This window comes from Jaculus jaculus, chromosome 12, assembly GCF_020740685.1.
Source record: "Jaculus jaculus isolate mJacJac1 chromosome 12, mJacJac1.mat.Y.cur, whole genome shotgun sequence".
Classification (NCBI taxonomy): domain Eukaryota; kingdom Metazoa; phylum Chordata; class Mammalia; order Rodentia; family Dipodidae; genus Jaculus; species Jaculus jaculus.
In genome coordinates, this window is record NC_059113.1 from 75,057,678 (window position 1) to 75,072,226 (window position 14,549).

Here is a 14,549-nt window from a genome sequence, read left to right on the forward strand (position 1 = left end):
TTGTGAAGGGTGATGGGGAAGAAGGTGTAGCTGAAACCCTTAGCAATGAACTGGGAAACATCTGTGAACTTTTATGACCAGAAAATCCTACTTAATTGTTATCCAGGACCTGACCAGTCTGCTTCTTGCTCCAGTGAGATAGAAGATCAATAATCAGGCAGATGATAATAGCTTTGACATGGAGTGCTTCACAGCAATATTACAGGGGTTGTCACATATTTTATGTAACTTGGGCCTCAATGTGTACCTGTGAGGAAGGCAAAGCAGTTAATATGATCCCCATTTTATAAATAAGTGAAAATGAGACAATGAGTAAACAGCCTCAGAAACCTGAAAGATGTGTAAAAACCCCATGCCTGTAAGTGCAGAGTTGGGATTAGAACCCAAATTTTTTTTGTTTTTAATATTTTATTTATTTAGGGGAGATAGAGAGAAAGGAAGAGAGAGAGAGAGAGATTGAGAATGGACATGCCAGGACTTCCAGCCACTGCAAACGAACTCCAGATGTGTGTGCCCCCTTGTGCATCTGGCTAACGTGGGTCCTGGGGAATCGAGCCTTGAACCAGGGTCCTTAGGCTTCACTGGCAAGCGCTTAACCACTAAGCCATCTCTCCAGTCCACTCTACTATTCTAATGTATTTTATTTTTGCCTTCTTTCATCATTCATGATGACATATTTATGGGTCCCACATTGTGCAAGTAACAGTCCCTGTCAACTCATGAGTGCAATGCCACAATGTCTCTGGAATACAGCATTCCAAAGCCCTCTTCCCCATCCTTTGATTCTTATTTTAATTTTTTATTTTATTTGAGAGAGAGAGAGAGGATGGGAGTGCTAGGACCTTCAGCACTACTATATGAGCATAAATGAAGTATTAGAGGGAAATCTGGTGGTTGCAACATATCCATTTAGCCAAATAACAGTAGCAGCTTCCCCCTAGTGTCTATGACCTTCCTAGTCATAGGCTTTTTATTTTATTCTATATGCCATAGGATTTTGACTAGGTTTTCAGTACTAGGCATGAAGTTTCCCTCATGTGGAGTGGGTGGGCCTCAAGTCCAAGCAGAGAGCAGTTGGTTATCCCCATAACCATCATACAACTATTGCACCTATGGGTTCATCTTCTTTGGCTAGCTGGTTGTGTAGTTCATACGGCCTGCTGCTGGCTAAGACTATTGATGAGTTTTCTTCCTACAGCAGCCTGTATAGCACTTTTCAGCTAAGCCAACAGGGAGAAGGCTCCAATTCAATACCAGCTTGATTTCTTAGTATCTAAGAACTGACATGTGGTGTCGTCAGCCATATCATCTTCCATTCTGGTTCTGGTTGGGAATCAGGTACATTGGCAATAGTCTGTATTATTTTGGGGGCCTTATGGGACTTACCAACAGCTCATTGGTAGGTTTCCCACCCCTGGCACTGGCTTTCCTGTAATAACCTATGGCTTGAATTTTATTTTAAATTATCTAACAAAGAAGTATGTCCATAGGGCTTAGTCATGTTATCTTCAGTTCTGGTTAAACCTCCTTCACCCTCTTCTCACCACCATCTCCCTCCATTTATCTCCCTTAGAACTTTCCACCCCCAGTATTCTTTCCCTATACTTACAGATCTGCTATCCCTTCCCTTTAAGGGCTCCCCTTCTTGTCCTGCATGGCCCCTTTTTAGCTTCATGGCTTCTAGTACTGACTTACTTTCTTTTACATACAGATCTAAAAATTCAATGCTAGGATCCTCATGTGAGAGAGAACATGTGGTAGTTGTCTTTCTGAACTGGGGTTACCTCACTTAGTATAATAGCATAATATTTTCCTGTCCTGGTCAGTCCATTTTCCTAAAAATTTAATAATTTCAGTTTCTTGTTTGTTTGTTTTTTGGTTTGTCGAGGTAGGGTCTCACTCTAGCCCAGGCTGACCTGGAATTCACTATGGAGTCTCAGGGTGGTCTCGAACTCATGGCAATCCTCCCACCTCTGCCTCCCGAGTGCTGGGATTAAAGGCATGAGCCACCATGCCCAGCTTGTTTTTTTTTTTTTTTTTAAGAGGGAGATAGAATTGGTGCACCAGGGCCTCAGCCACTGCAAATAAACTCCAGACACCTGTGCCACCCAGTGGGCATGTATGACCTTGCATTTGCCTTGCCTTTGTGGATCTGGCTTACATGGGATCTGGAGAGTTGAACATGAGTCCTTAGGCTTTGCAGGCATGAGCTTTAACTGCTAAACCATCTCTCTAACCTTTTAAAATTTTTTTAAAGTTTTATATTTATTTATTTATTAGAGACGGAGAGAGGGATCGAAAAAGAGAGGGAGAGAAAATGGGCATGCCAGAGACTCTAGCCACTGCAAACGAACTTATGTGGGACCTGGAGAATTGAACCTGGGTCTTTTGGCTTAGCAGGCAAGCACCTTAACCACTAAAATATCTCTCCAGCCCCTAATTTTTTTTGGGGGGGGGTAAAGTCTCACTCTAGCTCAGGCTGACCTGGATTTCACTCTGTAGTCTCAGGGTGGCCTTGAACTCATGATGATCCTCCTACCTCTACCTCCCAAGTTCTGGGATCAAAGGCATGCATCACTATGCCTGGCAATAATTTCATTTACTTTGCAGCTGGATAAAATTCCATTGTGTATATGTATTACATTTTCATTATCTATTCATCAGTTGATGGGCATCTGGACTGATTCAATTTCCAAACTATTGTGACTGAAGCAGCAATAAACATGGCTGAGCAAGTATCTCTATAGTAAAGTGAGAATCCTTAGGGTGCATACCCAGGAGTGGTATAACTGGATCATATGATAGTCTACTTTTAACCTTTTGAAGAACTTCCACATTTATTTCCATAGTGGGTACACCATTTTACACTCCCACCAACAGCAGGATAGTGGAATTTCTTCTCACTCCCTTGCCAGCATTTGTTGTCATTAATTTTTGTTTTGAGGCAAGCTCAATGGATTGGCCTCTTTTTTTGTGTAGTTTTACTTTTATTTAACTTATTTATTTGTGAGAGGAAAGAGAGAGAGAGAAAGAGAAAGGGAAAGAGAAAGAGAGAGAGAGAATGATATGCCAGGGCTTCCAACTTTTGCAAATGAACTCCAAATGCTTGTACCACCTTGTGTATCTGGCTTATGTGGGTCCTGGAGAATCAAACCAAGGTCCTTTGGCTTTGCAGGCAAGCACCTTAATCACTAAGCAATCTCTCCAGCCCTGGCCTTTTTTTTTTTTTTTTTTTTTTTTTTTTTTTGGTTTTTCGAGGTAGGGTCTCACTCTGGTCCAGGCTGACCTGGAATTAACTCTGTCATCTCAGGGTGGCCTTGAACTCATGGCGATCCTCCTACCTCTGCCTCCCGAGTGCTGGGATTAAAGGTGTGCGCCACCACGCCCGGCTCTTTTTTTTTTTTTTAAAAAATGTGAGAGAGCAAGAGGGAGAGGGAGAGAAAAGAGAGAGAGGGAATTGGTGTGCCAGTGTCTCCAGCCATTGCAATCAAACTTCAGATGCATGTGCCACCTTATGCATGTGTGACCTTGCACACTTGCATCACTTCGTGCATATGGAGAGTTGAACATGGGGCCTTAGGCTTTGTGGGCAAGTTCCTTAACTGCTAAGCCATCTCTTCATCTCTGTTGTCATTAACTTTTTGATGATAACCACTTTGACTGAGATGGAATTCAATAGTTTTAATTTTGCAATTCCCTGATGGCTAAAGATTTTAAACATTAATTTTTTTGGAGGGTTAGTGTGATGTAGCAGACAGCTTCAGGTTCACTGAGATGAACTTCCAGACCAGGTACGCTTAAGGAGAAAGGGATTTATTGAAGTTTACAGATTCAGGGGAAGTTCCATAATGGCAGAAGAAGCTGGCCTGCTTTCACAGGTCCAAGCAGAGAGAGAGAGAGAAGCTGAGAGAGAGAAGCCACAAGGCAAAAAAAAAAAAAAAAAAAAACCACGCAGCACACTTCAAGAAATTCAGGTGGAACTAGGCACATTTGCATTTAGATTGGAATTTCAAACCCACCACCACACCTTAAGATCCACCCAGTGACTCCTCTAGCCAGGTGGCTGCAGACCCAAACTATAAACACTGAATATTAATTAAACACTGAATATACTGGAGCCATCTATTCAGACTACCATATTCCACCCCTGACCCTCAATAGATGCAAAACCATCACACATTGTAAAATATATTCGGTCCAATTTCAAAGGTCCCCATAGTCTTGACCAAGTTGAGATAGTTACAAAGTCCCAAGTCTCCTCTGAGATTTAAGATTGCCTCTTAGCTATGAGTCCTGGAAAATCAAACAACTTACATGCTTTCAACATATAAATGCACTAAATAAAATTTTCTTCAAATTTTTTTATTATTAGCAACTTCCATGATTATAAAAAATATCACATGGTAATACCCTCCCTTCTCCCACTTTCCCCTTTGAAACTCCATTCTCCATCACATCTCCTCCCTCTCCCAATCAGTCTCTCTTTTTTAAAAATTTTTTAAAAAATTATTTATTTATTTATTTATTTGAGAGTGACAGACAGAGAAACAGGCAGATAGAGAGAGAGAGAGAATAGGCACACCAGGGCCTCCAGCCACTGCAGAGGAACTCCAGATGCGTGTGCCCCCTTGTGCATCTGGCTAACATGGGTCCTGGGGAATTGAGCCTCAAACTGGGGTCCTTAGGCTTCACAGGCAAGTGTTTAACCGCTAAGCCATCTCTCTAGCCCCCCAATCAGTCTCTTTTATTTTGATGTCATGATATTTTCTTCCTCTTATGATGGTCTTGTATAGGTAGTGTCAGGCACTATGAGGTCATGGATATCCAGGACATTTTGTGTCTAGGGGAAGCATGTTGTAAGGAGTCTCACCCTTCCTTTGGCTCTTACATTCTTTTCTCCACCTTTTCCACAATAGACCCTGAGCCTTGGAAGGTGTGATAGAGATATTGCAGTACTGAGCACTCTAGTCACTCTTTCTAGCACCATGATGCCTTCTGAGTCATCCCAAGGTCACTGCCATCTGAAAAGAGAAGATTCTCTACCAAAAGTGAGAGTAGCATTAATATAAGGGTATGAACATTAAGATAAGTGCTTATTGGGCAGTTTGATAAGCATAGTATATACATATAGCCAGGCAGCAGCAGATGTTATACCTCTAGGGCTCATGACTACCCCTGTTTTTAGTTTTCAGTATCAGGGATGTATTCCATGGAGTAGGCCACCAGTTCAATTAGAAGGCAGTTGGTTTCCACCATGACAGACATGCCACTATTGCACCTGTTGGCTCAGTTGGCCTGGCTGGCCAAATATAAGGCTTGTAGTGTCCACTGTTGAGTATCTTCACTGGTATTTTATCTTTGTCCCATTGAACTGCATGCAGAATGGTTTCTTCCAGCTTTCTCTCAGCTGGTCTATATGGAAGAGGTTATCAGCTCAGTTCCATCAGGAGTTTTCAGTGGCCTTGCAGCCCAAGAATGTGGAGTCTTCAGCAATAGGGTCTTACCATCTATTCCTGGTGGGAAACCAAGGGCCTCGGCAATGGCCTATAATGTTTTGGGGGCATCAGGGACCTCCCTGGCCAACAACTCACTGGAAGTTATCTCATCCCTGGCACTGAAAATTTTCTAGCAACAATCTATGCCTCCTGAGACAAACTAAACATTTTCAACAGGTATAAGGCCTAGCAAGGAGAGACTAGAACAGTGCAAACTCAACAGCCATTAAACAAACATTAAACTTGTGCAGTTCAGGTCCAATATAACCAGAGATCGACAGTCTCCAGATTTTCCAATATTGCCATTCCAGCTGGGATGAGTAGCTAGGGAACCTTCCATTCCTAGCCAACAACCTCCATGGTAGACCTTGCACAGTTTTGGTATATCCAAAAACGTCTTCAGGTTTCCATAAAAACCAAACTATCTTCCAAAGGCTCTTTCAGCCTATCAGGGTCATCATACCCTGCCTCATGCCACATATCAGCAGTGGCTCCTGGAACCATGTGCAATGCTCAGGGAAGGAAAGGATCCCCTTCTCCCACCTGGCTGCTGGTGCTGCTTGCTGCCTTCCAGCATGTACTGAAGAGCAGCCTCCAGACCTTCAGTCCCAGATTGGGACTGCTGAGGCATCCAACCTCATGGACTGAGTAGCTACTGGATTCCTTGACTCTCAAGCCTGAAAACTGATTTTGTTAGACTGCCATAAACTAATCCAATAAATTTCCTTTTAAATCAATTCATTCTATCAGTACTGTTCTTCTAGAGAACCCTGACTAATACAGATTGTGGTAGCAGGAGTGGTTCTAGAGAAACAGAATTGTAAGGATGGATTTCTCTAGTAGGCTTGGTGCTCTCTGGAGTTGGCTCTCTAACTTCAGGGCCACTAAAGGCTCTACTGGTAATAAGGAGAGCACTTTTACTCATAATAATCCATGGTGTGAACTATTTAAAAACTCCATGAGATAAGTGTATTGGGTGGTCCTGAGTCATATCTTGTGAAGAACAAGGAATTTAATTTTCCTGTGTCTAAAACTTTGGAATTTTTGTGGAAAAATAAGATAAATGATGATGCTGGTTGGTTGCTTCTAGCCTCTCTGAATAAACTATTAAGAGAACAGCACAAGCTCAGAAAGGAAATTTCCAGTTTAAGACCCACATACATGATCTCAAGGTTTCTAAGGGTGTCCTGGAGGAGAGTCTCCACTCCAGCAAGAACAGGGCTCAAATTGCAGGAAAACAAACCCAAGCTCTCATTGTAAGATTGGCTAACTTGCAATGTAAACTCAAACTCCAGCCTCACAGACTATCAGAAGTTAAAGTGAGGGCACTGATTGGAACAGAGTGGGATCCTATGACTTGGGATGGGGATGTGTGGGAAGACCCCAAAGAAACTAGGGACATTGAATTGTCAAATTCTGAAGAGGTTATTTTGCATGACAATGTGACTTCCCCTCCCTTAGCAGCAGTTGCATCCCCATGCCCATACCCTAAGTTATTTCTCTCTCCACCCTTGCCTGAGGGAATTAATTCTTGTTGTTTGAGGAACAGCAATGACCCTCCCTGTAGGAGGTGCAGATACTCCACAGTGCCCAGCCATCTTCTCCTCTAGGCCTATAACCTTATGTCTATAAGGCTAGGCAGGCCCCTAAAGGTGAGATAGAAAGTGTGACACAAGAGGAGGGGAGGTACATCTCTAAAGAACTTCAGGAGTTTTCTAATTTGTTCAGGCAGAAGCATGGAAATATGTGTGGGAATGGATTATAAGGGTGTGGGATGATGGAGGAAGGAATATAAGATTAGATCAGACTGAATTTATTGAAATGGGCCCATTGAGCAGAGATTTTAGATTTAACACTGCAGCTCATATAGTTGGAAGGGGTGCCAAGAGTTTATTTGATTGGTTGGCTGAAGTATGTATCCAAAGATGGCCTACCGTGAATGAGCTCGAGCTGTCTGATATCCCTTGGCTTAATGTTGATGAAGGGATTAAAAGGCTCAGAGAACTTGGAATGCTGAGGTGGATTTGCCATGTAAACTCATCTTTGCCCCACAATGGGAGCATCCAGAAGATGTGCCCTTCACCAAGACTATAAGAAACAGATTTGTGAGGGGAGCACTAGCATAAAGTGCCCAATCATTGGTCTTTTATGTAAAGAAGACATCACAGTGGGAGCTGCAGTTGCTGCATTAGGTGACTTAGATGCAATGGGTCTAACTGCATCTCAGAGTAATAAGGGCCAAGTGGCAGCAGTGAATTGCCAAAGATGAGGTGAGCATGTTTACCATAATGAACAACATAGGCAAAACAATGCTCATAATGGTATGACTCCTGTAGACCTTTGGTACTGGCTTTCCCAGAAGTGAAATAGATAAGAAGCCTACTAAGTTCCTGCTTGATCTGTTTAAGCAGAAAAGTTCTAGAGCAAAGAAACAAAAGGCCACTTTGAATTTGTAAGGGTCCGAAAATCGTGGAAGAAAGATTCCAGACTCAAAGAGTATGTAAAAGCAAGATTGTTTGTTTTGCAGAATCAGTCAGCATGCAGGGGGTCAACCATTAATTGTACTGTGGCTATGCAATCCTTAACAAAGTTGACCAAGGCATTAATAATGCAGGGTCCACAAGTGAGGGCCAGCAACAAGAGGATAAGGAGACCTGCCAGGGAAGAAATTAGGGTTGTTAACCAAGGGGAACAATTGAACATAGATTCATACTAGTTTTGATTTTGCTGTCTAATTTTAACCCTTTCTTCTAGTCTCTTGTGGACCATGGCTAGGCTGTCCCTGACAACACCTGTGTTGTTGGTATAAAAACAGCATTGTTAATGCTCCCTCTAGACACAAAATGGCCTGGATATCCATGGTCTCACAGTGCCTGATACTACCTGCATAAGACCATCATAAGAGGAGGAAAAGATTAAGACATCAAAAGTAAATGAGAGACTGATTGAGATGGGGATAGGGTATGATGGAGAGTGGAGTTTCACAGAGGTATGTGGCGGGGGGGGGGGCAGGGTATCACCATGGGGTATTTTTTATAATCATGGAAGTCATTAATAAAAAAATTAAAAAAATTTATAAAGAACAGTGTTGTACTCCTAGGGCCTGGCAAATCCCTCCTTGCTGTAGAAAAAGCAGGTCTAATCCCCTTCTATTTTGCAGTACTACTTCAGCTAGTGAGTCCAGTGACCGCTCTAGGTGTCGGACAGACTTCTCTAATTGAGTGAGATCTGAATCTATAAATTTATTAGAGCCTGAAAAGTCTGATCCAGCCTAATTAATGCCAATGTACCAGTGTCAATTCCTGCCACTATGCCAGCCCCAACCAACACTGTGAGAAGGGTTGCTGAGGCCCCCAAATCTCATTTTTCTCTGTGATGGTCTGGGACTGTCTCCATACAGGAGCTGAAGGGAAGGTAGTAAACCTGGGGAAACAGTGTTACTAGAATGCACATATTGTAATTCTGACGTAGCAGTAGGTGGATGCAAGGGGTTAAGCCAATGGTACATGCAAACCAGGTTCCATTAGGGGGCACAAGGTAGGACGTAGCAGCATTTGTGGTGATAGCATGATTACAGAGATGCTTAAGGTGGGGGAAGCTATCCTGTTCCTATCACACATAGCCCTTTTCCATTTACAGCTTTAAAGGTAAGGACCAGGGACTTTCCCCAAGTGCATCTCCGTGGGCTTTCTGAAGGAGTTAACAGATTTCCTGTGGTAGCCCAGCCAGTATAGTATGGAGGTCTGGGGTCTAAGCAGAGCCAGCAGTCCTCTCTGGAGAAGTTAGTGGTGGAATTGAGGGAATTAAAGGTGAAATTGAGTAACCCAAATAAAATGGATGAATCAGGGACCTGGGGAGCATGATTAACCAGGGGGTGACTGGGTCCATGGGGGAGAAGGTGCCTGAAGCTAAGACCAGTGCTGCAGGTTTTAAAATTGGCAAAGCTGGAGCTGCTGGCCCTGTAGCTACAAGGGGGGAGGCCCTGCCAGGACAGCCGTTTCTGGATCTGAAAGAGGAGTCCCCTATCCAATGCTGATGCTTATAACCTTAATTCCCAGATTTTTCTGTCTTTCCATCCTTTACTTGTTTGTCCCTTTTCTGTCATTGAGATGGAGATGGGGTTTCTTTTTCCCTGTGATGTCTGGTTTTTTGTTCTACTGATCTGGATAAGATCCCGATTATTCTTTATCCAGGGGGTGTTGGTCTCACATCCCGATTTAGAGCAAAAGAAACTTTCTGTTCCCACACAAGTCCCATAGTCATTTGTCCCTGGGCAAGCATGAAATTGCACAGTTGCAAGTTTTTGTTCCTGGCAGTCATCTCTGCAGGTTGCCACAGCATTTTGTTGGTCTTGATAGGACTGGCAATTTCTGCCCTTTGGGCTTGGATGTTGCCATATAGAACTGGCCAAAGCACAAAGATCTAGGTGGAAGATGGGAAAAGTGGCAGTCACTGAACCAATTAATGTCAAAATCTGCACCACTCTCCCTTGGTCTTGTGGGGAAGTCTCAGGGCCCTGAAATATCCATTTGGTAGTAACAGCTTGGTGCAGGTTAGTGATGTGGTCTGAACCCCAAGCAGGTCAAGGCTCAGGTAGATAGAGTTTTTGATCATTGAGTCTCTAGCTTATGGATCCTCAGTTTGAGTGTTCTGTGGGTGTGCAATGGCTTGCCACAGTCCTGGCTTCTCTTCAGGCGTGTAGTCATCTGGGCCCTCATGTTGGTCAACAGGCTTCATGTGTGAGTCATGTACCCAGGCTGGGATGCTATCTACCTTGATGGCCATTGGAGTAGTCAGGATCACTGTGTGAAGTCCCTTCTAGCCAGGTTCAAGAGTCTTCTTCCAGTGTCTTTTGACAAGTACTAGGTCTTCCAGCCTGAACCCGTGGGGTGGAGGTGGAGGTGTGTTTTCATAGTTGGCCCACAGTTGGAGCTGGAGATGTTCTTGTACCTGAAATAAAGCTTGTAAGGAGGAGAGAAATCTCTTATTATCAAATTCAGTTAACATTTCTGCTTTTATATTAGGCAGCAAGAGTGGGGGTCTTGCATACATGATTTCAAATGGAGTCAGCCCCATGGTATAGGTGGAGTTTTGAACTCAGAAAAGGGTGAAGGGAAGGAGAGACACCCAGTCACCACCAGTTTCAAGGGTTAATTTAGGGTCTTCTTTAGGGTCTGATTCATTATTTCTACCTGTCCTGAACTCTGGGGACAATACACACAATGGAGTTTCCAATTTGTCCTCACAATTTTAACTATGACCTGGGCTGCCTGTGAGATGAAGACTGGTCCATTGTCTGACCCCAAAAGAACAGGTAAACCATACCTTGAAATGATGTCATCCAATCGTTTTTTGGCCACAGTGTGGCAGTCTCATTCTTGGTTGGAAAAGCCTCAGTCCATCCTGAAAAGGTGTCTGGAGGGAGGGCTTCTGACCATACAGTTGTCTCTTCAGTTGTCACTGCAGCTCCTGCATACTGGACACTATCTTTAAGGAAGCTGTGTACCAGGTCAGCTCTGCTGCTTTAAGGGGAATGTCCTTGAGATCTGATTGGGTCCCCTGCTCAAGATCTTTGAGCAGTCATGTATATGACTTTCTGGTCTGGTTCAGGTAATAGTGTTGCAGGATTAAGGACCTGACTGGTGACAAACTGGGGGGTTGAGAAGAAGGGCTTGGTAATGAGTCAGTCTGGCATTGGTCAGTCACCTGTCAGGGGGCTATCTCAACACTTATTCAATAGCATGAGAATTAGCTACTTTCAGGGTTTGGCCCAAAGTGAGTTTATCTGAGTCTCTGACAAATAAAGCAGTGGCTGCTATTATTCGGAGGCACAGGGGCCATCCTGTTGGCACTAGGTCTAATTTCTTTGATAGGTAAGCAACTGGCCTCTTCCAAGGGCCGAGAGTTTGAGTCAATGCCCCTTTGGCTATGCCTTTGTTTTCATCAACATAAAGTTGGAAAGGTTTGTGGATATCTGGCAAAACCAATGCTGGGGCTTCAAGAGGGCCTCTTTCAATTAGAGGAAGGCTTTCTCCATATCTGGGGTCCATTTAAGGGAGCTTTCTTGTCCCCTCATGGCCTCATAGAGAGGCTTGGAAAGTTCTGTGAATCTGGGTATCTAGAGTCTACAAAACCCCTCCAACCACAAGAACTCACATACCTGTCACTGGGTTTTGAGGTGGGGGATGTTGAGATTGTCTCTTTTCAGGCTTGAGACAACAGGTGTTGGCCCCCCTTGAGTATGTACCCAGAGTTACTTCCCTCTAGCAGAGCTGTGCTTTTATGGCTGAAACTCAGTATCCCATGTGGTCCAATTCTCTCAGCAAGGCCTCTGTGGCTGAGCAGCAGGCTCCTTCATATGAGCTGCTATACAGAGGTCATCTATGTGCTGCAAAACTGTCCAGTCATTGGAGTTTCCTGCGGATGTCTGGCACCACCTGTTTGACAAAAGCCATGTTCAGGGCAGAGTGGTTTTCTCTTGCTTCCAGGTCCAGGAGCATATTAATCTGGTATGTTTCTAATAGTCTCTCTAAAAAGGTCCCTGGGCTTTCCTCCTTACCTTGTATAACCTGTCCTACCTTAGATAAACTTGTGGGCTTCCTTGCAGCCTCTTGGAGACCCCCTCATCAGAATCTGGCAGTAGACTCTCAGTCTCTCCTTACCTGCATGGTTGTTGAGATCCCAATCTGGGTGGGTTAAGGGAAAGGCTGCATCCATGTCAGTCTGCACAGTTGTGGGGGGCTGACCATTAGGTCCAGGGACCAGCTTGTGGGCAGCGGCTAGAATTCACTCCCTTTTCCCTCTAGTAAAAGAACCTGTAAGAGCTGCTGACAATCATCCCAAGTAGGCTAATGGGTTATCATTGTGGAATATAACAAGACTAGTAGGGCTGAGGGTTTCTCAGAAAACTTTGTTTCTGCATCTTCCAATTATATCAGCCACTGGTAGAAAAAGGGATATGAGTCACAAACTGCTGGGTCCTGATTGGGGGGGCACAGTTGCCTGTAGAGGTAGCGCAATTATTGTGGAGTCTGCCTGCCTCATGGTCCAGTCCCGTGTATGTGGAGGATGCATAATGTTTCCTCCTTATTACCCTGGGCCCAGATCAGCAGCTACCCCTTGCAGTATGGGTTCTGGTGCAGGGGCAGGTACATAGGGAGGCCGGTAGAGGTCCTCCTCAGGGGCTGGAGGGGGCAGGACCACCAGCTTGCAGTCCTTCAGTGGTCCTGACTCCTTGCCTTACAAGATTGCTGGGGCTGGTGGTAAAAAGGGGCTCAGCCAAGGAGGGGGCTTTCTGCTAGACCATGATGTATGGGACCTGGTCAGGATGCCCAGGATTCCCATACACAATACATTTAACTTTGTAAATGGCGGGGAGGTGGAGGGAGGTGGGAGGTGCCTCTCTGTGGCCATCCCACATTGTCAGCCATTCAATACTGTGAAAGATAGTTAGGTTTCCCAACTATACTGTTAAACCCAGATGGTCTGCCAGGTGTTGGGAATCCTTGAAGTGTGACTGGACTAGGTCCAGTGGGGTGGAACTCACTGCCTGTCCCATGGTGTTCCACAAGAAAGTAAAAAAGGATGAACAAGACACAAACACAGACACAGAAACAAATTTTCTGGGAAGTGAAAAAGAAACCAAAATGATGCTGATGGTGGCCTATCCCATGAGATGGGCATGACCCGTCAATATTTATCAAAACTAGAGTCAGACTGGAGCTTTTGGGTGCCAACAGAGGGTGTCCAGAGCATCCTTGGAACCCCCTGACCCAGAGGCGTTAATTGGTGCATCTGGCCGACCTTTGTGGGCCTCCAGATTGTGTCTGGACCTCAGAACCAGATTTACCTGAAAAATAAAGAACAGAGCAAAACAAAGACACACAGTACAGAACCCCCCCCCAACTCACGATCTGCAAAGAACCAATTGTTACCCTGAAAAACACTCCATTATTGAGTCTGGGGTGGGGGCAAGGAGGGGTGTCCTGCAGCAATCCTGGATGAGCCCCCAAATGTAAGGGTCCAAAAGTCACTGAAGAAAGACCCCAGACTCAAATAGTATCTAAAAACAAAGAGAGTTTATTCTGCAGAATCAGCCAGCATGTGGAGGGTCAAACATTCATACAAAATGGAGATCCTGAGAGGAGCATGAAGGCCGGTTTTAAGCACAATTAGGGGAATTCCAGGTAGGTTAGATAATCTTTTAAAATGGTTGGCTAGGCAAGCAGCAGTTACAGTTGTACATCTCTGATTGGTTGGGGCAGAAGAGTGCGAAAGGTGAAAGGAAGTCTTCACAATGGCCAGAACTTCGAGCAGTGCACATGATTGTGCATTTTTCTTGGGCATAAAAATGGCCAGATGTGCGGTTCTACACTGATTCATGGGCTGTGGCCAATGGTTTGGCTGGATGGTCCAGGACTTGGAAGGAGCACAATTGGAAAATTGGCGAGAAGGACATCTGGGGAAGGTGTATGTGGATAGAGCACGGAATGGGCAAAGGATATAAAGATATTTGTGTCTCATGTTAATGCTCATCAGAAGGTGACCTCATCAGAGGATGACTTTATTTTTTAGTTTTTTAATTTTTTTTGACCAACAACAGACTTTTTATTGAGTGTGTGACAAGAGGTTTAGTCAAAAAGACCAAAGCCCATGTCGTCATCGGACTCCTCTGAATCTTCTTTCCTGGCTTCCACTTTCTTCTCCTCAGCTGGGGCGGTGGTGGCAGCGGGGGCAGGGCCTCCTGTGGGCGCAGCACCCGCCAAGGGAGTGGGCCCACCAGCCCCTACGTTGCAGATGAGGCTCCCAATGTTAACATTGGCCAGGGCCTTTGCAAACAAGCCGGGCCAAAAGGGCTCAACATTCACACTGGCTGCTTTAATGAGGGCATTGATCTTGTGCTCCATGATGGTCACTTCGTCGTCGTGCAGGATGAGGGCCGAGTAGATGCAGGTGAGCTCGGAGATGGAGGCCATGGTGCTGACTGCCGGGCGCGGTGCTAGTCGCCGGATGAACTGAGGGCCTCGCCCCAAACACAGCCTTAGCTTCCCTCGG

At 44.8% G+C, this 14,549-nt stretch overlaps 1 protein-coding gene across 1 annotated transcript; it reads right to left on the reverse strand.

Annotated features, from left to right (window-relative positions):
• Positions 1–14,076: 14,076 nt before the first annotated feature.
• On the reverse strand, positions 14,077–14,549 carry LOC101599750 (60S acidic ribosomal protein P1-like). The gene has a single exon (XM_004655805.2). The coding sequence runs from the start codon at positions 14,468–14,470 to the stop codon at positions 14,126–14,128; it is 345 nt and encodes a 114-aa protein (XP_004655862.1). The 5' UTR covers positions 14,471–14,549; the 3' UTR covers positions 14,077–14,125.